General features: G+C 35.1%; 1 protein-coding gene across 3 annotated transcripts in view; it reads left to right on the forward strand.

The window, feature by feature from the left end:
* LOC150108083 (protein Gawky-like) overlaps positions 1-27,695 on the forward strand; it is a 328,768-nt gene that overhangs the window by 198,239 nt on the left and 102,834 nt on the right. For all 3 annotated transcript variants that reach the window (XM_090390597.1, XM_090390595.1, XM_090390598.1), the window contains 3 exons: positions 100-320; positions 13,019-13,159; positions 26,333-26,467. In XM_090390597.1, coding sequence (XP_090246723.1) covers positions 100-320; positions 13,019-13,159; positions 26,333-26,467 — 497 coding nt within the window. The remainder of the gene's footprint in view (positions 1-99; positions 321-13,018; positions 13,160-26,332; positions 26,468-27,695) is intronic.

A 27,695-nucleotide genomic window follows, 5' to 3' on the forward strand; every position in this document is an offset into this window, starting at 1 on the left:
AAATAATCTGCAGTCCTCGGTTTCTTCTTTAATTCAGAAGGTGAACTTGATAAGCAGTATATTTAAATCTACTGAACTTGATTTTATTTCTTATTCTAGTGGAACTCCAGTCACTATCAGTTCGAGATGGTGTGACAGAAATGGATGGTTTTAGTGCATTGACTAAAAATAAAGTTCGCCCAAATAGCCTCGCCGAAGACTTAAGTTATGATCATGCTGTTGATCATGCTTTTTCTTCAGGAAGTTATTATGGACCAGGTTTTCAGGGTCCTCATATACTCTCATCTGGTTTTGGAAATACACAAAGCTTCAAACACCAGGTAACTTTGTGTTGGTAATTTTATGTACTATGTATATATAGAAACAGTTATTACTTAAACTCAGTGTCTTTCCACCTTGCATAGCAAATACCAGACAACATGCACAAGGCAAAATATACTACCCTCTTAATCTTAGCTGTCTTGCCTGTAATGGAATCCTGCATAACCTGAGTTGCATTAAAGTTTTCATAAAATTTGCATATAGACATTTTATAGAAGTCAGACATACAAATAGTTGGGAGATAGTGGGAATGTGATTTGTCAGCTGTTTGATTTCGGTTGATATTCTTTTTGATGAGCTGGTCTCTTCAGGGAATACTTCATGGAGGAGGAGACTATTCCATACAATAGAGATAGGCTGAAAGATGAACAGTGATTTTTTTAACTTTTTTTATTTTTTTTTAATTTTATTTTTATTTTTGTAGATCTAGAAAAGGCATGTAATAAGGTGCCAGGAGAAAAGTTGTTCAGAACATGGTGTGTGGGTAAAAGTCAAGAGAAATGTGTTAATTTTGAACAGCTGGAGGCAAACAAGTTCAGGAGCACTTAATGGCATATCACAAGTTAGCGTGAGCCATGAAATTCTGTGTCATTTCTCGTTTGAGAATAATGGGTGTTCATGCTGATGAGTGTTCTTAGTGGGTGCTATGGAAAAGCCACTCGAGCATTGTTGCCTGATTGGCATGAGATTGTGAACAGCTGATGTTGAATGGAATCGTAAATGGGAAGTAATTATTTTGTAGTCAGAACAGTATCCAAGTGCAGCATTTCTATGAAATTATGCTAGTGTGTTTAAATAGAAATATTTTTAAAAAATTAAGATGCATTAATATATATAGATACACACACAATCTTACTTTGCAACAACTGTCACTTTAAATATACAGAACAAAACATATTCCAAAAAATACAAGAAATCTCTTGTGTAAGGTAATACTCCAGGTTTTACTTTCAGAGGACACTGCAGCTGTATATTCTGCAAGGCTAGACTGTTCAATTCATAAAACAATGAGATTATAATGTTCCTCATGACAAACATCCGAATTTATCAAAATATAATAAACCACGAGAGTAAGAAAACTGATAGACCTGGAAAGTTCACTGAGATAGAAGGGGGGTGATGAAAGAAAAGTGGAAATTTTGCAGATATGAACTCTTCAGTATTAAATGAATTTGGAATAGCTCATAAATTACATCAAAATATGCCCATTGGAGCAAAAGCATAGATCTGGTGTTGTGTCATCCGTCTTGCAAATTGATTTATTTATGTTGGTTAGTTGGATCTATTCTTATTTCTTTAAATTCTGTTTTTATTTTTGTTAGATGCTGATTGATACTAATCCGAATATAAGGAAATTTATATTATACTGTGCCACCCTATAAAGTCTATATAATACAGAGGAATCGATCATCAACTAACTTTTGCAATCTCACTTTATACAGCTCGAGATTAATATTATCATTTAAGGCTTCCGCAAGGTTCGATAAATTTTTATGAGCGGTGCAGATGAAGAAAAATCAGGCAAACAACAAATTGAATTCAATAAAATAAACATTTAATACAGGGTTATAGAACATGTACATTTGAGCATAATTTTCTAAGCAAGATAATCTAATTGAAATATTCAAAATATCTCTGAGACACTAGTAGCCTCTCGGTTTGGTTTAAAGATTGAAGTTAAATTTTCAGATCTTAATCTCCAATGCTTAAATACTATTATCACAACTTGTCTTTATTCAATGAGATAATTCAATTCTTTTATACATCAACTTAGTTCAAATGCTCATAACAAACATAAAACATTAGGCATTAAACATTCAGCTGTCAATTTTATATTCTTCCGAATAATTGAAAATAGTTCACACAGTTCAGTGTTCCAGAATTTTACAGTAATTATTCTTAAGGTAGAATTTTCTAATTCTCTCTTAGTTAACAAACACTTAATTTAATTATGAGGCAGTTATCATTTCAAGGGGAAACACTTTAAAGCTCCATACTTCGGCTATTTTTAGTAAAACGCCACAGTTAATGTTAAGATATATCAGGCGGAGCTAACTCTTATTTCTTCACACTGAAATACAAAAAAAGGACTGCTCTTACCGGGTTACACCTTTTACACACTGGATTTACTATAGGCACACTTATAACTGCAGTTAACTATTACTTTGAAGTAACACTATTCAAAAGAAATCTTCACTATAATAACTGAAATATTAACCCTCCTACTGGCTGAGGTGGATGAAATAGCCAGACTTCCTCAGAATTTTTCATGGATCAAAACTTCATCGGCATTCTATCTTTTATCAAGTATTTACCCTCCTCTGCTGTTAATCCTTTAACGGCGAATTTAGAGCCATTAGTGGATTAACTGTGGAATTGCTTTACTGTACTAGGATATATATATATATATATATATATATATATATATATATTTTTTTTTTTTTTTTATTTCCCTCTGCACAATTTGTGTCTCTTTCCAAAAATAGAAGTTTCACATCTGCAAAAATAAATAATCAATCCTGAAATGACCACAGATTTTTTGCAATGAATATATTTTAGTAATAGTAAATTTCCTTCATTTACTGATAATATAGATTCTTTTTCGGGAATTTTCAAATGTTTGTTTGCATTTAAAATATTTTGTTAAATATTTATATTTAAATAATATTTAGTGAAATAAATATGACATTTTGCTTTCTTTCTTTGCAAAATACCTTTATATGGATGGATAGTCATATTTCAATATTCAAAATTAAGTGGATATTGAATACCACATTTCAATTTTAGGAACATTTTTTATGAGCAACAAATGATTATAAACTGCATTACTCAGTTTCTGATATTGTGTATTTTTAGTATCAAAAATATATAAATAATGATATTTTATCAGAGACTCTTAGCCTTCTTCTTTTGCTTAAAATTGCAATAGATTTTTTTTTTTTTTTTTTGCAGGATGCACATTACTGTAATATCTAGTGCTTAACCACTGTAGATATTTTGAAAATATAATAGGAAAGATATCCTGTATGGAATGATTCAAAATTTATGCTCATTTTTAAGATTTTTTTACTGCAGCTCCCCCCCCCCCCCCCCCACTCTCATGTCCTGGAACTCAGTTACATCATCTTCCTTATACCCTCTTTTACCTTACGGTGTCGAGGGTCCATTGATCATCGGACCTCACTCCGTTTACAGGATAAGGTGGTCAGCCTTATGCCCCAGTGTATCCTATGGCCTGTAGCCTTGAGTTCTCAAGGCCAGTTTGCCTGCTTTGCGGGATGAAAAACCCCAGAATAAACTGGGGAAAAAAACCTGCTGTCCACGCCCAAGACTGGCTAACTTGGCTATGGCTGAGGAAGATCCTTCTGCTCCTCACGTCACCGACGGGAATCGAACCTAGGACACTCCTTCCCCAGGCATATGGTTGCGAAGCGCATAGCCACTAGGCTAACCGCGCGGACTCTGTTACATAACTTTAAATTTCTGCTGGTTTGAAAGCTTTCAGACAGTATTCAAAATCTCTTATTTCAGTTTACCGTTTTGACCAAAGAAATAAAGCAATAATGTTGTATATTCGAAGCTTCTAATTCTGTACTCTTTCTTTATATCTGAAATCAGCTGTTCAGCTGATTTCTTAGAAGCAAATCTTAGAAATTATTCTAAGATTTAGAAATACTATACTATATTTTCAATATATAAAACTGTTTATGCATACTACACAAAAGAAAGTTCAGTAGTATTATTTTTGTTTGTTTTTCTTTAAAAAAATCTAAATATTACTACTTCTGCTGCTGGTTGCTATTTCTGAAATAATCTACGTCTTAGAAATACTTGATAAGATTCTCTTAGCTGGAAGAAAAGCTAAAGGCTTATTACTCTCAGTGCTATTGAGAAAGGAAAGAGAGAACACTAAAGTTCCTCAAGGTGTAGTGCAGAATACATCAAGAATGTTGTTTCCTTTTCGATTGTTGATTACAGATATCCTAACAGAAATACTGACATTTCGTTTACATGCTGATACATTATTTATGCCAAAATAATTTCTTAATTTATAATGATCAGTTTCACGTTTATTATCGAAAAATTATAAATTATTTCATACAAAAAAATTATCTTGAAAAAGAGGATTTGAATTATTTTAAAAGAAAAGGTGCATATGCGTTTCTTTATTTTTTTTTATTTTTGTGGGGGGGGGGGGCTATATAGACCTTTTCAATTTGCAGATATTTCAGAGAATTTATTTCATAAATCGTTCGCAAGACAACTGTTACAAACGTAAATCACTTGGGGAAAATACCCAATCATTTTAGTGTAAAATAGTAGCAAAGGTAGAGGAAAATGTTATGTCTGCTGATATTAGAATGCTACGTGAATAATTTTTTCTGACATGATTTCTCTATTCGTTATAATGTAACCAATTCCCAGATTTTTTCCCTCCTGCATACTCCATGTTATATACAGTGATTTCTTCTTTGTACTAAAAGAAAAAAAAAATCAGATAACAGAAGAAAAATATGTAGTATTTTCTTTTCCATTGGGTGAATTTACAATGTTCTTCCTTTGTGTTTTGAAGAGAAAGTGGAAATGCAGAAATAAGATAGTAATAATATTGTTGATTCTGTCAAACTTCATTGTAGCAGAAATTTTTATTACAAAATTTTGAAATATATATATCTCCGAAACAAGAAATTTGGATCCCATATCACATCACTGTTGAGTGTTGGCAAGGTGAAAATTTTCACGTTATTATTTATATATTTTATTTATTTTTTATTTATTTTTGGTGAAATAGTTTACCTTGTATACTCTTTTCAGTTCAGTAGGAACTGAAAAGAGTATTCCAGTTCCTCTTATATTTTATTCCTTCGAAAATACGAAAATATAATTCTGTGTTATAAAAAGAACTTAAATTCGCCTTCAAGATGAAAAGGAAACAGTACATTCACGTATCCCTCCATCAATATTTGTAGTCCTGAAAAGAAACATTTTTTATTTCATACTGTTCAGAATTTAAAATTCTTGAACAGTGTGGAACACCCTAAAGCAAGGGTAAACACACAAAGCAGTTTTACACTCAGGACACCAGATTTTTGTTTCCTTTCTGATATTTTTTTTTATTACATACATAATATTTTCGTGCAGTTTTTTTTTGGTTGGAGTTAGCAGCATTCAACCTCAAATGTCTGGCAGGATTGCCTGTTTCTCTGCTTGCTGAAGAAGGCGTGTGTGCATGCAGCATTGCTTTCGCAATTTCTATTCTGTATTCTAGATGTGTTATGGTAGACAAACATTTTTTCTTGTGCAGGAGGAAACTGTTCCAAATAACAAAATCCGATATATGTCCAAACACTTTTTTGTAATATTTTTTATGCTGTTTCCTCATTACAGAGTAGAATGATAGCTGCTGAAGGCGAAGGCTCCAATTTTTCTGCATCATACAAAGTTTCCTTTGCTTACCCTGAATGTCACTGCTGCTTGCCATCTCATTATTCCTTTCTGCCCAGCTCTAAGCTAACGGAGATTATTAACCCACCCCCACTGAGAAGCAGAACAATAGAACATACAGCACACTAAAGAGCCTCAAGCAATATCTGAATATTTTACAGGCAGAAATTATTTGTTTGGTTTTTCCATCTTTCTTTATTCTGATATTGCTTTTGAAGGATGACAGTAATTTTAAATATTAATTTCACCTATAACCGAATATCACATAATTTCCTGATTTATAATAATCATCACATAGTTTCTGTATCGAAAAATTAAAGTTATGTGGAGCAATTACTAGAGAGAAATAATATCGCACAATTTCCTGATTTATAATAATCACCACATAGTTTCTGTATCGAAAAATTAAAGTTACGTGGAGCAATTACTAGAGAGAAATAATGAATTAAATAAAAACTGCACCTACTTTTCATAACAGTTTTCGGGTGTGATAGTCATGCAACGGGGGGGGGGTTAAACTATCAAAGGCGAAATAAAGGTCAATTCTATTGTAAAAATATGGAAATGAAATTTCACATTTGATATACATATTTTGAATGATAAAATATAAGCAAATGTATCGCTTACTTTAAAAATTGGAGTATAATATCTGAATTATACAGAAAATTTGTAATGACTAATTATACAAGGAAACCAAGAAAGTGAAAGTACAAAGAACAGTCGAGTATTATTATTTGTGACACCTCTAAAGAAAAAAAAATTAGTGAAATGATCAAAGAATTTCATGTTATTCTCTATAAAGCAAAGTTACTCAAGTGTGTCCTAAAGGAAATCTGTGAAGTATTATTCGATTTCGATGATTTAGAACAACAGTAAAAATAATATTATCTGGAACGTCAGCAGCCAGTTTTCTTTTATGTTTTTAAAAATAATATTTCAAATAATTATCGTGAATTAATTTCTTCGAGAACGAATTAAATGTTTTGTCGAGTAAGCGATTAGAAAAAAATCAGCGCAAAAAATTAAGAATAAAATTAGTTCTCCAAGGTAAGGCTATATTTGAGTGAAGAAATTATGCTAGGATCTTTATTTTGTCCAGACATAAAAATTGGATGGTACAATAAAAAGAGAAAACAAAAATATAAATAATTTCTCTATTTTTAGTCTATCCTATATAACTGATCCAGTTACCCAGCATAGAACAAGGAAGTGTTTCTTGTTATATGGCAACTGAGAGGCAGCATTACGAACGTGAGATAATCCGATTAACCGTTCTCTTCAGCTTGAGGGTTTATCACACCTTCTAATGGACATGACGGTCAAATTGCACTTCTTATCCCTGTCCTTTTAACAGGTGGGCTGAATCATATCCAGATTTAGCTGGACGTCTATAGACGTCCTGGCCATTTGGGAGGTTAAACATAGAGTTTCACAATCTTGACGCACTCGTTTTAGGTAATCTACTTATTCCTAATTTTCTTCTATCCGTTAAATTCAGCTTTGCACTATTCTTCCTCAAAACAATTGGAATTCGTTGTAATTTTAGAATTCCGAAATTGCCTATTAATTTCCCAGTCCTTTCTTAATCGATTTACGGCATTTCCAAATTCCCTTCTTGCCACCCGTTACTTCACTCCTTGCTGTCCTGAACGCTTCTCCCCTTTTTACTTTCGTTTTCCAATTAAAATCGTTCATTCTTCCCGCCAAAATCCGGTTCTAGCCAGTTCAGCTCATATCAACTCCTTCTCCCTTCGAATACGAAGCTCACGCTCCACGAACGCACTATCTAAAATTAGCTTTGGTTCCTTGACAACAGCCAATCAAATCTCAATCAGAAGAATTACATAAAATCACTCTTACGTACAGAAATAAAAAAGATACATCACAATTCATTTAGGATATATTTACAAGTTATATAAAGAATTTATACAGAATAAATAACCAAAAAATTCACAATTATTATATCAATAAAAATTTAACAGTAAGTGTTTAATTTATAATTTACATAGGAGCAAACTTAGCTCAGGAAATACAATACATGTTAAATCATGAATGAATATTAATAAATCATAAAATTCTTCATTCACAATTTAACACGGGGGGGGGGGATATTTTGCAGATAGGATAATGTTTCTTGAGTACGAAATGAATTAGCTCATAAATTAAAAATATTAAATCAAAATATGCTCATTGTCTGTATGTTATTTTAGCTTTAGCAAAATCTGTTCAAGAAACTGTAAAAGATAACATTAGTAGAACAGTAATATTGGAACATGAAAATAATATCTGCCTAGTTGGGAAAATTGCTGAAAACAAATCATCCAAGGGGAAGATAGTCAATTTGCCATCAATAACTTGAATTTTAAAAATGCCTCTTCCTTCAGATATTTTGAAATGCTGATTACTCAATAATAAAATTAGAAATACGTACTCTTATTCAATACGTTTATTATCTTCCAAAATTCTCTCATGCAGAGAAAATATACAGATAATCATAAACCTATTGTTTTATATAGAGCAGAAATGTGGAGCATAACATAACCAAGATGTGAAAGGTTTGTAGATCTTTGAAAATTTTAGAAAAGTCTTCGAATTGGTGAAAGATAACAGATGAATTTAGAAGATGACTTATTCTGAACTATACAAACTATAAATTCCTATTATTAGCCGAGGAAATCAGAGCTTAGGTGGCTTGGGCCTGTGGGGGGGGAAAGGTGAGGAGAGAATGGTAAGCATATATTCAGGATGAGGTCTGATGGAAAGTGACCTAGAAGAGGACCATGGCAATACCAAGAAGGTAACATTCAAAAAGACTGCTGAGATGGGATTCCCAGACTGGACTGGAAGAGTTCAAGAAAGAAAAGCAATGAAGATGTTGGTACTTGCAGCATGTAATCTTAATGTTAAATAAGCTTAAGGGTCAGAGCTGTATAACTGAGAGGAGACTTCCACATTGCCTTTAAAGGAATGCAGAGAACCGACCAGGGCTTCTGACCTAATGTCCAATCCTCACCTTCTCGTGGTGCACCCTGTTGGGTATCTACTTGGATACTGAACGAACGGGGATGGGCTGGAAATTTTGGATTTAGCCGACCGAATTGTATTCTTATTGACTTAAACCAAAATACAAAATGATGGTACAACATGACAAAATTTCATGCTGGCAGGGGTGTCGCCCAGTTAAACAAGGCCCACGTTGTTTATGCCAGGGAACCAGAGCAAACAGCGAAAAGTCAGCTACTGGAACAAATCTGAACCCCCCCCCCCCCAACTCAACATCACCAGAGTTAAAGATCGGTACTATCAAATATGAAGTCTGAATGGCAAAGAAATGCAGCTAGCTGAGGAATTAGATAAGTACCACATCGACATAATAGGGGTGATGACTGAAACAAAAAAGACAAAAACTGGTGAGTTCTTTTTAAGCAATAAATACAAAATGTGGTTATATTCAGTCAATGACAATCAAGGAAAGTGAGTAGCCATAGTATTCAACACTAAATACGAGGCCAATCTTCTTGAATAGCAGGCAGTCTCAAGTAAAGTGATGTGGGCAAATATCAGAATGGGCAATTGGACAATGAGACTTCTTTGTGCCTCTGATCCCGCAGAAGGTTCTACTAAGGTAGAAGTGGAGGAATTTTTTTAGGCTTTAGAGAAAGCAACTGACACAATGAAAAAGGAAAAGTTGGTCCTTGTTGGGGATCTAAATAACAGAGTAGGAAATGATTGTCAGACATAGAAAAATATTTTGGGAAAATTTGGAGAAAAGAGCAAAGCTAATAATAATGGCAAATGTCTGTTGGATTTCTGCTCAGGACATGGACTGGTTATTACTAACACCATGTTCCAACATAAAAATGTGCACAAAATCCACATGGAGAGAAGAGGCAAGGAATAAGAAAAGTCTCATTGGACAATGTTATTGTTTGCTAGTGATGTTTTCTCCCTGGTGCAGGACAGGAGTGTACAGAGGATTTGAAATTGGAAGTGATCACTATTTAGTCTTGAGCAGGATAAAATTGAATTTCATATTGAAAAGAATAACATGTAAGAAAGTTTTAAAGCGAAAAAAAGTTGAGCAGCTCTCAGATGTGAACTGTAGGCTAAAATACACAAAGATTATTGAAGAAAAAATGAAAGAGTTTGAGACCATGAACCAAACCTTGGAGATTCAGTGGCAAGCCTTGAAAAAAACCCTGATTGATTCAGCCAGAGAGGCATGTGGTGAGGATAGAAAACTCAGAACTCCATGGTCGACACAGGAAGTTAAAGAGATGGTGAAAGAAAAGAAGAAAGCATATCAAAAGTTCCTGGCAAATAAATCACTTTGTGCTCTTGGAGAATACAGAAACAAATGTAAGAAAGCTAAACACTTTGTAAAACTATCTAAACAAACTCATGGGAGGACTTTGGCAAGAACATAGAAAATAAATAGCAAGGCCGCAAAATATTTTGGAGGTTGTTGAAGAAGCTTAGAAATGGAGGAAAGAGTGCTGTAGAAGGAGTTAGATATGGTAAAGATGACATGAAAACGGAAGAAAAAGATATGCTTGAAGTATGGAGTAATTACTTCGAAAAATTGCTAAATGAAACAAGCAGTGATAGTGCAGTGGTAAAAAAACACTCAACAGGCATACGGTTGGGCATACATATCCATACTTGAAGTAGAAAAAGCCATCAAAGAATTGAAATGTGGAAAGGCAATAGGAGTAGATGATATATGATATTTGACCAGAAATGCTGAAGTATGATAGTATAAAAGTCTTACAGTGGCTGCACTGCATTGTTCAGAAGGCCTTGACAGAGGGACAAATTTCTGATGATTGGAGTAGAGTTCTCATAGCACCCATATATAAAAAGTGAAATAAAACTGAATGTGATAATTACAGAGGTATTTCCCTACTGAGTGTTCCTGGCAAGATCTATGCAATCATACTCGAGAAACGGTTGAGAAGAATTGTGGAAGAACAAGCTGAATTCAGGCCAGATAGAGGCTGTCAGGATCAGATCTTCGCTTTATGACAAATTGTCGAGAATGCATGGGAATATAACAAAGATCTGTATTTAACTTTTGTCGATTTAGAAAAGGCATATGACAAGGTGCCAAGAGAGAAGCTATTCAATATGCTACAGTTATATGATGTCAATGGGGCATTATATCTCAAACAATACTTAGTCTGTATTTGAGTTGTAAGTCAGCAGTTAGAATCGAAGGAAGTACAGGAAGATGGTTTAATGTTAAATCTGGTGTGACACAGGGATGTACATTATCCCCTCTGTTATTCATTATCTATATGGATCATTATGAAGGAAAGTGGTATTAAACATGATATCAAAATTGGAGATGTTAATGTCATCTCTTTGCTTTTTGCAGACAATGTTATACTCCTAAATAAATCTGGTACAAGTCTGCAAGATTCCCTGACTAAATTGAATAACTGTTGTAATTGATGCCAACAGCTCAAGTTGGTATTAAATATTTTTTTCTCAGATACTTGAAAATAGGCAGAATCATTGAAAATGTCAACTGTGTTGTGAATGGAGAACCCGTGGAACAAGTAAAACATTTCAGCTACTTAGGCACAATTTTTACTGAAGATGGTAAATTAAATATAGAAATAGACAACAGAATCAGCAAAGCTGGTATCGTGGGAAGTCAACTGAATAAATTCACATGGAATAAGAAAGAAATTAGTCGGAACACTAAATTAGCTGTATACAAGACAGTGTTCAAACCAATTTTAACTTATGGATCTGAGAGCTGGGTCAGAAGTAAAACACTTGACCAAAGACTAGAGACCGCAGATATGAGAGTCCTGAGAAAGATTAGAGGCGTGAACAGATGGCATCAATGGCAATATCATATTAAAAATGAGGATATTAGGAAAGAACTTGACATTGTCAGCATCCAGGAATGCGTTAGCAGAGCTAATCTCAGGTGGTATGGTCACTTAAACAGAATGGGCGAGGAACGATTATCTAAACAAGTGTTCTCTGCCAGGTTGGCAGGAAGACAAGATATAGGTGGATTGATACGGTACAGAGTGCCTTAGACAATAGAAATATAAGATCTGATAATATTGGAGTCTTGACAAGTAACAGGCTGATTTGGAGGAAAATTGTAGATAGGAAGTTGGTACTGAAGTAAATTTTTCATGTAGTACTATCATATCCTGTACATCCCACCTTGAGGGTACATGGCAGGAATTTGATGATGATGATAAATATACTGGAGAAGAAGAAAAAGTATGTTATAATACCAAGGCAAACACTAGTTGGTCATTTGTTCTTAAGAAAAATAGACTGCTTATCATTTTTTACAATACATTTAACTTGATGGGAAATAATTTGACTGCTTCTTTGATGTTGGGTTGGTGTTTTCTTGCTAAAAGAGATTCATTATCAAATTCCTAATATGTATGTTCAAGGGACATGGAGGATATTATGAAACTAATGAAAAATTTTACGAACTGTTATCTTCCAAAAGGACTATATCTTGGCCTTTCTTTGGATCTTTTTCCTGGCATTTTTACCAAACCTGTTTTGTGAACGTTTCACTTTCCAATCCTGTTTAAGTGACGTACCACCTGCAGTTAGCTCTGCTTAAACGTTCCTGAATATCTATGTTTGTTGCCCTTTTCCTTCCTGATATTTTCACTTTTAATACAATTTTGCCACTGACACCATTTCCTCACTCCTAATTTTTCTGAAAACAGATCCACAAGTTAAAAGGTGTGAACTTGAATACTCTTGTATACTGCTACTTTGGTATTTTGAGATTCATTTAAAATGTGATTGATTTAATTTTATTTAAGAATCAGTATTGCTGTCTTCCAACAGACAAAATAATCTGTTTAAGTAAGAGTTCTATTTTTTAAAACTGTTTAGTTTGGAACAAAATGGCTTAAGATTCTGTTGAGTGATTATGTGACAAGCTTTATGTACCTATTGATTGAATATTAGATATATGAACAAAATTCTTGAAAAACAAAAAATTACCTGGAACTAAACTTGGTCTTCAGGCTATTAATTTTGAGAAAGTGAAGAAAACTAAAGCATTGAATAACATAAATCTTGAAAAACAAAAAATTACCTGCAACTAAACTTGGTCTTCAGTGTACTAATTTTGAGAAAGTGAAGAAAACTAAAGCATTGAATAGAGTGGTCTGTAACATCAGCAGCTGAATTCTGTAGTTAATGAATTAACCTATTTTACAAAATTTTTAAAAGAATTACAATTTATTTATAGGGTTCAGCTGTTGTCAACAGTTCTAGTCTACTTAACAGTACAGGGCTTGGTACCCAGTCTTCTAGTCTAAATAATCCTGCTAACCCTGTGAATCCTACTGTAATGCAAAAGTTGTTACAGCAGTCCCAACCATATAACAATGTGAGTATTTAATGTTTGCAACATTTACTCTTTGATACTATCATCTAGTTACTGAATTTCAATTTAATTTAAATTCTTGATAATTGGATTTGATTTTCATACTACAGTTCGAAAGTAAATAATTAACCACGACATGTTAAAATTATCTACCTTTATCATTACTGCCTATTTATTAAAACATTTCAAAAGCTTACCAATCCTCATTAAAAAAAACATTCATTAAAGTTTATTGATAAAGTGAGCTGTTAAGTTTTTACAGTGATTACTGCAATTTAGGCATACCCATTACTAGAAACTTGACTCTCAAAAAAATAAAATTTAACAAATTAAATTTAACTGAGTGCCACCACAGATTCTAAAAAGTCTTTTCCTTTTTGAATTTACTGTGGTGGAGCATGGTGATTTTCTTCCAAGAGATCCTATGGGTTATATCCAATACATAGTCTGCAAGACCAGATTGCCTAATGATTGTAGATGCATGATTTGTGTCCTTCTACACAGATGGTCACTGGTCTGTCTGTCCGAAGTAAGCCAGCTCACAGGAACAATTACCTTATATATACTCCAGGCACTGAGAGAGGAGGGAGCTGATCTTTGGTGGAACGGATAAGGGTAGCAAGTTTCTGGTGGGGCTTAAAAACTGTGTAGGTTGTACTTTTTAATGCCCTGGCCATTTTTACTGTGATGTACCACAGATGTTGGTGAGGGCATTTCTGAAATCCTTTTGACTTGATAGGGAAGGAACCAATTATTTTTTTAATTCTGTAATCACTGTAGCTATTGGAAAGTGTGTATGTGGTTGAGTTCAGTTGAAAGAGAGGTTCCATTGGAACAAAGATTATGGGCTCTATTTGTTAGTTTTAATTATGCCATTGTTGAGAGGGGGTGGTGGTGATGGGAAAGTTTGTGAAAATCTGTCTGTGAGTGGGTTTTCTATATACAGTGAAGGAAAGGTTACTATCAGGAAGGTGTCTAGGAAGGGTAAACTATTGTTATTTTCCTTTTGCATCATAAACTGGATTCTTGGATGTAGACTATTGAGGTGACCGAGGCAGATCTCTAATGTGTCTGGGCCATGAGGCCAAATAGAGAACACATTATCTACATATCTTAGCCAGATAGAAGGTTTGAGAGGGGTTGAGTCTGTGACTCGTTTTTTAAAATTTTCATTTAAAAACTGGCAGAAGGTGGGGGGGGGGGGACCACATCAGTTCCCTATATCTATTTTGTAAATTTTTCTACACATGTCTATGGTCAATCTGGCCTTGCAGACCATGCATTGGATATAACCCACAGGGTCTCCTGGATGAAAACCACTATGCTCCACCATAGTAAATTCAAAAGAAACGACTGTGTTTAGAATCTGTGGTGGCACTCAGAAATCAACCAAATTTAAATAAATATGGATGCATAAAACTTCCCAAAATTTGGGAAACAATAATTGTCAGAGGTCCTACGTCATAGGCCATCTACAAATGTCTATAGAGGGTGCACCTCCTAGAAAGGACTTCAGTCACCCACATTTCATTTAGTGTGACAGACAAAATATTGGAAGCATTAAAATTAGTTTTTAATCCTTTCCTAGTGCTGTACATATTCCATTAAACCTCCAACATGATGCTCCCAGCATTTAATCCTTAACACACTTTATTATTATTATCCTATTTATTATGCTGTATAATCTTCTTGCTTATCCAGTTTAACTGCTGAGTTCAGAGATCTTTTCATTTTAATTGATAATTAATCCCAAATAGTTAAAGCTGGTTAATTCTGCTAGAATTTTATTCTCATATTCCTTTTCAGAATTTCTCCTTGTTGAAGATCTGGTTTTGTCAACAGTATTGCATAATTGGAGAAAGATAATTCTAAGAATTCTACAGGCTTTATCAGCCAGTTGTAACTGAAATGGTTCATTTTTAACTTTGCGGGTCTTAATATCATTTATTAGTACAGTAAACAGTGGGCCAATAGTGCATTCTATTGTTGTCACAAATTCCTCATTTGCTATTTATCAATTCTCACAGTTCTGGTAGAGGCCTTGAATCCCTTAGATCAAACACTTTCCTCCTCTTTATGTATTTTTAGTAGACAATAGAAATGAGTTCTAGTAAAATTAGTTTAATTTCTTGATAGTAGTACCCTTATCCTAGCTGACAACTTTGTCTAGTAAATTTGCCACATGATGGCTGGCTGAGTGGGTTATCTATCTACTATCTTCTCTCCAACAAACAGACTGTGGGTTTCTGGTTTAAAGGCCTATACGTTGGCTATTCATAACTATTTTTCAAGAAATAGCAGTGTATGTTAAATATTAATTATAATAACTTTAATCACCAGACTCTGAACATAGCTTACTGCTGATCTTTATCCAAGCACTTCGGGACAGAGCCGCTCCTCCATGCAACTTTCTATCTGCCAGACGACCTGCGACCATCAGCCAAGGGAAGAAAAATTTTAAGAGATGGAGGGGGGGGGGGGTTTCCCTAACCCTTTTATATCTCCCCTACCGGTAATCACTGCAAAATTCGTAACTCACCCAATGCGTAGCACTTCATCCATGTGGGTCTCGCTTCATACCATTTGTTTCAGATTTTCTTCTTACCATGATCCGCCATGAGCATGTGACTGCCTGAGGCTACCTCTCCTTCTGTTGGCGTGCCTTTGCCCTTTGAACCTTTGTTCACAATATTCATTCCTCAGACAAGTATTACAAATTTTAGTAAATCTTTGTTCAATTTATACAGTATTAATGGCCTTGCACAATCAAAAAAATTGTTTTCTCTAACAACTTACAATCTCTTTTCTTTATGCTAACATAATTTTATATTATATCACATGTATATAGCACATACTTAGAAGCAAGCATTTTCCTACATAAAATTTGTATCTTAATTTTCTATCTGTTAAACGATGATAGATGTGGAATTCTTTAGGATTCCCATTTATCAAGGTTTAACAGAAGAATATGGGTTGATGTGAATTTGGGTGAGAGAAGTTATGTAAGAGAAGGATGCACACTTTCTCCATGTTCATAATTTATATGGATCATGTGATATCACATTGGAGATATTAACTCAGCTCTTTACTTTATGCAAATGATCTATTTTTTAAATAAATTCGCTAAAAATTTTGGGGATTGTTTATATTGAATAACTACTGTAGTAAATTCATAGTTTGACAATATAGAGAGAGCAATTAGACTTATTAATGACCCATCTCTTACCAACTCACCCTTACCACTTTCGCACAGTTTGGTTTCTGCAATATGTATATTCTATAAATATTTCCATGGGAAATGCATCTGAAATAACATCAATAATTCTCCCACTTAGTACTAAGCTCATTGGAACACATGCAGCTATTGCTCAACATCCCTTCACAGTGCACCTTGAAACAAACAGAACAATTTTCTTTTCCTCTTCCTTCATTCCTGCAACTGCTGTATTGTGGAACAGTGTTTCCAAAGAAATACAATATACAGTCTTTCAAATCAAATGTAAAGAAGTTCCTCCTTTCCCAATCCCATTATCCATATATGGTACTAAGGCTGATCAACCAACCTCTTGTGTATGGGCACAACATTTAAAAAAAAAAAAAAAAGTTGCTGTTACAAATTATTAAAATAGGTATAACTATGAAAACCCTCAGCTGCATTCTCAGTAGAATACTTATAAAATAAATATTTAAGTAAAAATTTTAGTGAAGGCAGCAAATTAAATGTGGAAATATTTAATTTGCAATCTTTTAAATATCCAAATGAACAATATTTAAAGTAGAATAAGCAAAAATGAAGGAAAATGAACGAATGGAAAACTTATAGAATAAGTGAATATTTCTATTATTTAGAGTAGAATACACAAAAATGAAGAAAAATGAGGGTGAAAAATTAATAAATTTATGTTGAATGAAAGGGAAATTGCATTGGATTCAAAACTATATTTTGCAATATAGCCTCTAAAAATATAGTTTTATTTATTGAGCTGTTTTGAGACAACTTATATGGCAGAAGGAACTTGAGGTCAGAAAGTGTTAAACCTGATTATGTTAGAGGCGGTTTCGGTTAAAGACGTGACTTTTCCTTCAGCTGTTCCACTATTGTATCTTCTACACCTTCTGAGGATGCATATCATATCAGGAATTAAATGATACTGTAGTATCATAATCAAAGTATCAGATACCAAGTAACATTGCATGGAGTAAAACTGAATGAGCAGTTGAAAATGAACTAATTTTGGAATTCAAAACAGGTAACTTAATTGTTAGACAAGTTGCTGTTTTACTCTACTGTTCATGGTACAGTTGTGTTGACATTCAAATTCACTCCTACTATATTAAGTATTTTTCGGCAATATCAAACTCATTAAAGGAGATAATTTGCTGGTAGTTAATTGTAATGAAAATGAAATAGCATTTGTTATACTTATTAACAACAGCAGTTCAGTTAATTCCAACCTTCTGCTTTCTCTCTCTCTCTCTGTGTGTGTGTGTGTGTGTGTGTGTGTGTGTGTGGAGGGGCGATCCAGACTTTTAGTCAGTCATGGATAATTAAATACAAATATATTTGTTTAGCAGTTTGTTAGAATGTTTCAGATTTGTATCCATGGTGCATTGATTTCAAAATCAGCATGCTATATTTATCCAGAAAATGAAGCTCAAGTTTATTAAAAAATTTAAATATTTACTGTAAACATTATGTAAACTGTAAATATATACAATAGATTCAATTCAGTATATTAAGTAATTCTCTAAAGAGATCTGAAATTCATCTTATCTATAGAATTAAAGGCAGTAAATTAATTTCTACCATTCTATTTATCTTCTTAATACATACAAAGAATAATTAAATGTTCATTCTAGGAATTGCACAATATGAGCCTGCTTATGTTAAAAATATATGCCTTTCACTCTCTCAGTATTCAGTTCTAAGCGATAACATCAAGTACTTCTTCTGCAGCCTCCCCACTTAGGTAGGGTCGCTGTTAGTATTGATAACATCAAATACTATACAGACCATTCAGCTGAAAGTTGTGTAGCTTCTCTTTACTATATATGATCTTATATTTTGTTTTTACACATTCATTCTCAAATTCCTTGGAATTTGTGCAGTAAAAGTTAAATACCTCACTTGACTAATATATTTGTCTTTTTCTAGTAAGCAAGTTTCCATAACACATCTTTCTTTCATTTCCCTGAAGTAGACAAGAAGAATAAATTTGTCAGACAATAGGAATGCATTTAATGGTTCAGTTCCAAATGCACTTCCAATAAAAAGAACTTTACTGTAGATTCCATTTTGCTTCTTGGAACATATACTTCCAGCTTCTCGTTAAGCACATGACATTCTCTTAATAGACAAAGACATACACTAAGCTCTCTTTTGATTATTAACTTCAAGTCATCCTTGGAAAGGAGCATTGATAGTTTCTTCCTTTCCATCTCTCCCTTTCTTGCTTACTTGTCTTGTTATCCAGTGACAACTGGGTATGTCCCTGACATAAGTCAGGGACAACTTGTAATGGCAATGCTTGTGTGTGTCTTCTTCAAGTAAGAAAGTTTCCTTAACATATTTTCTTTATTTTACTGAAGTAGATACAAAGAATAATTAGTCGGCCATTAAGAATACATACTGCAAATACAATTTCAATCAATCTATTACCATAGGCTAGAAAAATTGTGAATTATAAAAAAATTTACTTAACCTGTCTATGTTATTTGCATGGCATGCAAATAACATAGGCATAATAATAATAATTTGCATTAATATTAATTAATGCAAATTAATACAAAAATCTGCAGCTTCTCCCACTTAAGTAGGGTCACTGTTGATGATGAGTCTCCTCCACACCTTCCTGTCTTGGGCTGTCACCACATCCAAGTTCTTCATCCTCGAGTTCTCTTCTACCAGCTCCCTCCATCTATTCTTTGGCTGCCCACACTTCCTCCCTCCTCATCACATGACCAAACCATCTCAACCTTGCCTCCTGTATCTTCGCTCCTAAGTTCGTAACTTTCACTGTTCCCCCGACATAGTCATTTCTCGGACGATCCTTTCTGGTCACACCGCACATCCACCTAAGCATTCTCATCTCTGCTACTTCCATCCTGCTGATGTTATTTTTCCTCAAGGCCACAGTTTCTATAGCGTACCTCATAGCTGGCCTCACTACTGTTCTATAGATTTTGCCTTTCAGACTGATCGGCACCCTCTTATCGCATAACACTCCGGCCATCTCCCTCCAGTTCCTCCAACCCGCTTGTATCCTGCATCCCACTTCCTTCTCAGTTCCTCCATCTTCTTCCACTGTTGAACCTAAGTATCTAAAATCTCTCACCTTCCTGATGACATTTCCTTCCAGCTCCAGATCTGTCTCCTGGCTGCTGCCCACTGTGCAACACATATACTCTGTCTTACTTCTGCTCAGTCTCATACCTCTCTCTTCCAGTACTTTTCTCCATCTTTCCAGTTTAGTTCCTGCTTCTTCTCTTGAATCTGCACACAGCAAGATGTCATCTGCATACAACATTGTCCAAGGCACATCTTCTCTCACCTCCTCTGTCACCACCTCCATCACAATATTAAACAGAAACGGACTTAATGCTGACCCTTGATGTAAGCCAACTGTTACTTGAAAACTTTGTCTGTCCCAGACATGTCCGAACACTTGTCTTCACATTTGTGTACATCTCCCGCACCATCCTGACATATTTCTCCAGAACCTTCTTCTCCCTCAGACACCTCCAGACTTCTTGCCTTGGCACTCTATCGTATGCTTTCTCCAGATCAATAAATGCCAGATGTAGCTCCCGTTGTTTCTCTCGAAACTTTTCCATCATCTGCCATAACCCAAAGATAGCATCTGTTGTTGATCTACCAGGCATGAAGCCAAATTGTTCCTTTGCAATCTCCACCTCCTCCTTCAATCTACCATCAAGAACCCTTTCTAGGATTTTCATTGTGTGGGACATCAACTTTATTCCCCTGTAATTTTTACAGTCTTGTGCATCCCCTTTACCTTTGTAGATGGGGACAAGAGTACTCTCCCTCCATTCCTTGGGTATATTTTCCTGTTGACAAACTTTCATGAACAGGTCCCACAGCGGGTCAATTCCCTCTTCCCCCAGTGCCTTCCATGCCTCCACTGGAATTCTGTCGGGGCCCACTGATTTTCGATTCCTCATCCTCTTCATGGCCTCCGTCACTTCCACTCTACTGATGTTCTGCACCATCCTCTCAGAAGGCTACCCATCTTCTCTGTGAGTCCTTGCATTTTCCTCATTCAAAAGTCCCTTAAATTATATTCTCCATTTGTTTCTTATGTCCACATCCCTCCATAATACTCTTCATTCAGTGTCTTTGATCTGCCTCACATGTAAGATGTCCTTTGCTGCTTTATTTCTACATTTCTCTAGTTGGTAAATTTTTCTCTGCCCTTCCTTTGTTTCTAATTGGTCATACAGATCCTGATATGCCATGGCCTTTGCCTGTGCCACAACTCTCTTGGCTTCTTGCTTTCTCTCTCTCTCTCTCTGTACACCTCTCTGTCCTCTTCCACTCTTGACTCATCCCACTTCTGCTTTGCCTTCCTCTTAGCTGTCACTACCACTTGTACATTATTATTCCACCACAACCCTCCTTCTGCTCTCTAGTCTTTCCAGATGTCTCGCCAAGCACCTCGATTGCACAGCTCAGGATTACTTTTGAATTATGGTTCCACCAATCTTGTACATGTTCCAGTCCATCCGAAATCCTCTCCCTAAAACGATTCCTCACACTCTCTTCTTTTAAGCGAAACCACTTAATTGTCTTCATGCCATGGCTTCCAGAGGTTCTTATCTTCGATCTTATTTTAAAGTCTGCACACAGCAGTCGGTGTTGCTGTGCTACTTGATCTGTTGGAATTACTTTACAATTTGTCACAACCTTAAGATGTTTTTTTCTAGTCAAAATGTAGTCAATTTGTGAACTGTTGTTACCACTCCTAAATGTTATCAAATGTTCTTCCCTCTTGTAGAAAAACGAGTTCACAATTGCCAGATCAAACGCTACTGCAAAGTCCACAATCCTCTCTCCTTCCTGGTTCATCATTCCCACTCCATGGCCACCATGCACCCTTTCACAGTCTCTATTCTGTCTCCCTATGTCCTTTCAAGTCTCCTCCGACAATCACCATCTCATTTTCTTCCAGTTCCCTCATTTCTTCATCTAACACGTTCCAGAACTCATCTTTCTCCTCTGCTATACAGCCAACTTGTGGGGCATATACACATAATACGACCACCCGCTCTTCTCCAAGACCCAATTTCATTCGCATGATCCTGTCGTTCCTTCCATCCACTTCCAGTACTTTGCCCTTCATTCTGCCACACACCAGAATTCCTACACCATTTCTTCCCTCATTATTCACTCCAGAGTAGAACAATTTATATCCATCTCCCAGTTCCTTTGCCTTTCCCCCCTTCCACCTTGTCTCCTGCACACATAAAATGTCCAACTTCCTCTTCCTCATCATGTCTGCCACCTCTCTTCCCCTTCCAGTCATGCTTCCAACATTCAGTGTTTCCACTCACAACATCCTCTCCACCTGTTGGGCTCACTTCTTTAACTGCACCCGCCCTTGATCCGGTAGCTCTCGTCCACTTCTCGCAGCTGTAGGGCAATGTGGCTGTGCGTCGCTTAAGGGGTATGCCCTAGCTCTTATATCATTTTCTCTTTGACTCATATCATAGTTAGAGCTGGCAGTGAAGTTTTACGACCGGGTGCCCTTCCTGACATCAACCCTCGCCATTTATCCAGGCTTGGGACTGGCACCTATCGAGGCTAGCTTGCCTCCTTCAGTGGCTGCATAAGAAGAAATGACTTAGCAAGATAGGAAAGATTCACCCTTAGCCCTCGAATGCTCTAATAGCATCAGGGGGAAGGAGCAAGGAGAGGAAAAAGAAGCAAAGAAAGAAGGGGATGTCCCAGTCTACAGAATAATATAACAGCTGTATATTACATTAAGTAAGATACGGTCCAGCATCTGATACCTCTGGTTTGCCATGCCCGTACTCACTAAAGTGAGCCCTTGAGGTAAAATTAATACAAAAATAAATGTGTTTATTTTTAGTATTTGCTTGGATCTTAATTTTCATGGTTCTTAAAAGCTCAAAGAGAAATAGATGATTTAGCTTGTTATGGTGAGATTTGTCAACAGAAGATACAAGCCACTGTTATAAGCCACATCTCTTGATAGTTTCATTTTAAAAAGAAACAGCCAATTTGTGTGTGAATTCTATAGCTGAAACTAACAGAAATAATCTTTAAAATATGTACCACTGTATACATTCACTGTAAACGAGTAAGCAATAGAGAGTGATTAATACTTGAGAGGTTAAATCCAGATTGAATAAAAGTTTGTAGAACTTATTATTACATTGACTGTAGAAAAACTCATCAATAATACTTCTCATTGTAAGGGTGCTCATCAGATTTCTTAATTCCTGTACACAATCAGCTATTCCTATAGCAGTCATCAAGACTGCAGGAACATTTGTTATTGGTTAGTTTGCTATTATGAGAGACTGTAAAACATGGTGTACTACTGAACCAAGCAAAAAAATTGTAGTGTTAACTAGTGTGCATTAATGCCCACCATTAGTTAATAAAATTGTGCTTACTGTTGAGCAGATTATCCCTTTCTGGGGGGGGGGGGGGGGTATTTTTTTTCCTGAATCATCTTGGTCTACTTAAAGGGAACATATTTTCATTGAGTGGGATAATCATCATGATGAAAGAATTGAGGTAGAACAGTGCAACTTACACATTATTCTACATACTCCCCACGAAGTGTTGTACACTTGTTACAATGCTGCTACACCACTTGCAATCCTCTGAGAAAAACGTGTTTCCCTTGTTGCACAAACCTGTCTTCAGCTGCAGATATGACTTCATCTGTAGTAAAATTTGCTCCTATCAAGTGTTTCTTTAAATTTGAGAATAGGAAATAGTCAGATGTCACATGGCAAATGAGACAGACATTGAAAGCCCAAGTTATGCATTGTCTGTTAGGCTTCATGTGCAGTGTGAGCAGGTGCATTATCCTGCAAAAGTAATATACTTCTACTCAGTTCTCCACAGAGTTTTTACTTCAGAGCTGTTAAATAAACTACTTCTGTAACAGTTTCACCTTTTGGGGGGGGGGGGGGGGGGGGGGGTACTTGGTAAGGATTACACCATCTACATTCCAAAAGACAATGGCAAAATTTTACCTTTCCTGCTGATTTTTGGGTTTGAAACTTCTTTGGATGTGGAGAACCTTTGTGTCTCTCTCCACTCCATTGACTGTTGATTGGTCTCTGGATCGTTATGATGAAGCCACGTTTCATTAACAGTCACAATACAAGCCAAAAAAAATTTGCGCCTAATTTCTCAAAATGACCAAAAATCCCTTGATGACAACACACATTCTCTCTTTTAGTCGGCATTCAAACATTTGCTGAGAGCTTCTGCATGTCCTGATGTTGGTGGATAATGACCACTCACTCCCTGGATATCCCCAGTATTTTTGCAATATTTTTGGCTAATATTCGTGTATCATCAAGGATCATGGCATGCACTGCATCAATGTTTTTCATGTGTAATCGCTGCAGAAGATCTTCCTGACCTAGGGACATCTCTTGTCTCAGGATGTCCCAGGTGAGGGCCAAGTTTTAAACTTTGCCACTCATCTAGCAACTGTTGGATATGCTGGGGCACAGTCCCCTAAAATCTCACACAAAGTTTGATCATTCTTAATTGTAGATTTTTTGTGCAGCACGAAAACTTGATGACTGCCCACACATCTGTGTCTTCAAAACACTGATATGGCTTCTAATATACATCCTAAAAGAAAAAAGGTCAAATTGTTACAATTTGATAAAACATGGGGGTCAAAGGGTTTTAAGATATGTTCTTTCTTGTGGTTATATCATTTGTGTTCTAGATGTCTATCAGAATTTTCAGCTCCCCCCCCCCCCTCCCAATAGCCATCTGTTTTATTAGTTTTTTATTCATGATATATTTAATGGTCTTATTAGAATTTATGTATGAAAATACTTAATTTAGTGAAAGCTTATACCATATATGTCGGTGTATAAGGCGAGGCCTAAATTTTAGGCTATTTTTAGGTTTTAAACTTATGTTGGTTGTATAAGACGACCCCCCCCCCCCCATTTCTTCTTTCTTGTATTAATGCAACATTAGGTATTGTTGTTATATCCATTATTTTTATATCTATGCATATCTGTTATTTTTTTTGCATTAGCATAGATTTAGTATTTATGTGAATTACCCTGAGTAAATATGATTTGCCCCAATTTTAATTAATTATTAATTTTGCATTTTTTTTTTTTAAATTTTAGGATTATTAAAATTGTTATTATTTAAAATCATGGAACCAGCAATAAAACGAAGAAAGTATGAAGCTCAATTTAAAATAAGGGTGATTGGAATGGCAAAGGAAACTGTGTTGCTGCAAGAAAGTTTGACATAACCAAGAAGATGGTAAGAGAATGGAGGAAGAAAGAAGATATTTTTAAAAAATTGTCATATGAGAATGGGGATCACCTGATGGCCCCAACTGGAAAATCGCATTGCAGAATGGTATTCGAACAAAGGCAGAATGAGCATATACATCAAGATGGTCAAGATTGAATCCGGATATGAAAGTATAGAAATGCACGTGACCAGGCAATATAATGAAGAAACACAGTTTATTAGTATGGGCTATGTTTTGCAGTCATTTAACTGAGAATACTAAGTCTTCTAGAAAAAAAAAACACAAAAATTACTGTTATATCAGGTGGTTTAACTTTGCAACCACTAGACGTCTGCTTGAACAAACCATTTAAAGATCACGTGCGAGAAGAGTGGAATAATTGGATGTTTACTGGTGAAAAATCATTTACAAACGGTGGATCTATGTGCGGTGCATCACTTGATATGTTGTGATCAAAGCATGGAATAAAGTAAAAGTAGAGACTAATAAAATCATTTAAAAAGTGTGGTATCTGTAATCTTATGGATGGTACAGAAGATGATCTGTTGTGGGACATTGATGACGATGTAAACAAAATCAATTCACCGAATTCGAACTTTGATCCATATGACGAGCATTTAAACAATGAATCTGAAGAACTATTTTCAACAGATGAAGAAAATTAACATGAAAATTGAGGGTTTTTTTTTTTTTTTTTGTAATATTTTAAATAAATTTATGTAACAAAAATCTGATTTGTTTATAAACACTGCCTATTTTCTTATATAACAATGTATTGTAACTACCTAAATGTTCATCCAAGAAATTAAGCTTCCCATTTTATACTCGCTGTATAAGACGACCCATGTTTTCGGGGGATTTTCTGTAGTATTTGAGTCATCTTATACGGCGACATATACGGTAGTTAATTTTTACATAGGATCTCATCTTTTATCGGTGCAATGTATAAGAAAGCAAGAAAGGTGTTGGTTCCAGTTAGCCAGTGACTGACAATTGTATTACTTATGAAAGTATGTGTTAGTTTACTTTCATATCTTGTTTCTGGACTCTCCTAGAAATTGGAAACTAGCAAAGTCATTTGTAATTGATTGCTTTCTTTAAAGAGTTTGTTTTGTAAAAGATATTTTGCACTCCTGAAGTAAAAATCCCTTTCACATAATATAAAATTCCCCTTCAATAGTAACAGCAACTAGAAATGCTGAAACACTTGCAAAAATAATCACATTACCCCTTTGAAGTTGGGGGGGGGATTCACTGAAATAACCATTTGTCATAGTATAGCTACTCTCAGAACTAAATATATTTTGCTGTGAATGTAGTCTTCCTGTAGTAGCCAACATTGAAGTCAGTAATTGAATTTAGTTATTTAGCCATTTAAACAATGAGAGAGTAGGGAAATACACTAATGTAGTTTTCCTGTAGTTGCAATTATCACATTGAAGTCAGTAATTGCATTAAAAATTCATTGAAATTCATAGATAATTTTTTGCTACTTAAAAAAGGAAAAATGAAAAAGGAATCTTTATTTTATATTAAATTGTCATTATGCCTAAATTTCATAAAATATTATTTGTTTTGCACTTTTTGAAAGATCACGGACAACACTGTTATCTACTAACTTTTCAGAAATAACTGCAACTTTTTTTTTTTTAAATAGAACAACTTAATTCAGAATTCCTTTAATGCCCAGTCAGGGCGCATTGCTCAGCAGAATTTTCCATCACCAGCACAGCTTCGGCATTTAGTATATCAGATACAGATGGCAGTTCAAGCTGGACACTTAAATCCACAGGTATTTAACTTTTCATCTGAAGTTCAATTTATACTTGATACTTCTCTGAACATTTCTTTAGTTATCCTCTATAATTAAAATAGGAATTATATAATAAGGTCAGTATTATCAAATGCTACATAACCTTGTATCATCAAGAATAATTAAATACATTATTTCTCAAAAAATGTGTATTTAACTCATTTATTTATTTATTTATTCTTATGGCAAAAAGAATACAATGCAGCTATAAGTCTATAAGTCTTGGAGGTTACCTTGAAATTAGTGCTTTGGGCAGTCATTCACATTATGAGTGATTGTCTGTGCTATGAGGGAACAGTCACAATAAGGGTAGTAACAGTTTCCATTTGTGTAGTAGGCAGCCACATCTGCCCTGATTAGTTCTGATCCTGTCGACTCTTGCTTGGCTCTACATAGGTTAGTCATCTTATAGATTCCTTCTTGTTGAGAGGTGATAATGATATGCATATATGCAAGTTCTGTGGTTCTACTTTAACCATTGTGCACATTTTAATAAATTACTTTTATTTTGTCAATAAGCACAGTCAGTATTTAGTGCCTTTAATAATCTGCCTGATCCTGTATGCACTCAGATTTTTTTTTATTCATTGTATGTTTAAATTTCTTCAGAAGATTAGAGGACTAGAGATATTAGAGTTTTGGCAGATAGGAAGTTGAAGTTCAAAGGATAATTGCAATGAAAAGCAGAAATGAGCCGTGTAAGGTTAAGGCCTTGATATCGGGATTGTGGAATACAGATTATGAAGGCAGATTGTGCATTAGTGGTCTGCAGACACTAGCAAACAGGAGAAAGGGATAATTTGATTGAGAATCACAAACTGGTACGAGAAAGTAGCGTACGAGATTGTGTATGCCTGGTTGGTTCCCTTGAACTTTAATAGGAATGTTTTAAAGCAAATTCTTTTGCTCTATCCCTGAATAATGATTGTTACAGTGAGCGAAGTGTATAGGAGTTCTTAATAAATTTTAATTTAATTTCCATTACATGTGTTGAACTGTTTTTTGAAATATGTTTACCACACATTTCTGTAATGCATCTAGTTTAATTTTATGGAGGGGTCAGGAAAGAATGAGAGGGCATGCATGGAAGTTGAGAATGAATGCTATCAAGAACTAGAGGAGTGATCTAGATTTTTCTCAAAGTGATGAGTGATTGGAACGGATTGCCTTTGGAGGCATTGAGTGCAGGTAGTGTGAATGAGAATTC

Source organism: Typopeltis vanoorti, chromosome 3, assembly GCF_054136105.1.
Source record: "Typopeltis vanoorti isolate ZY-2024b chromosome 3, IOZ_Tvanoo_1.0, whole genome shotgun sequence".
Lineage (NCBI taxonomy): Eukaryota > Metazoa > Arthropoda > Arachnida > Uropygi > Thelyphonidae > Typopeltis > Typopeltis vanoorti.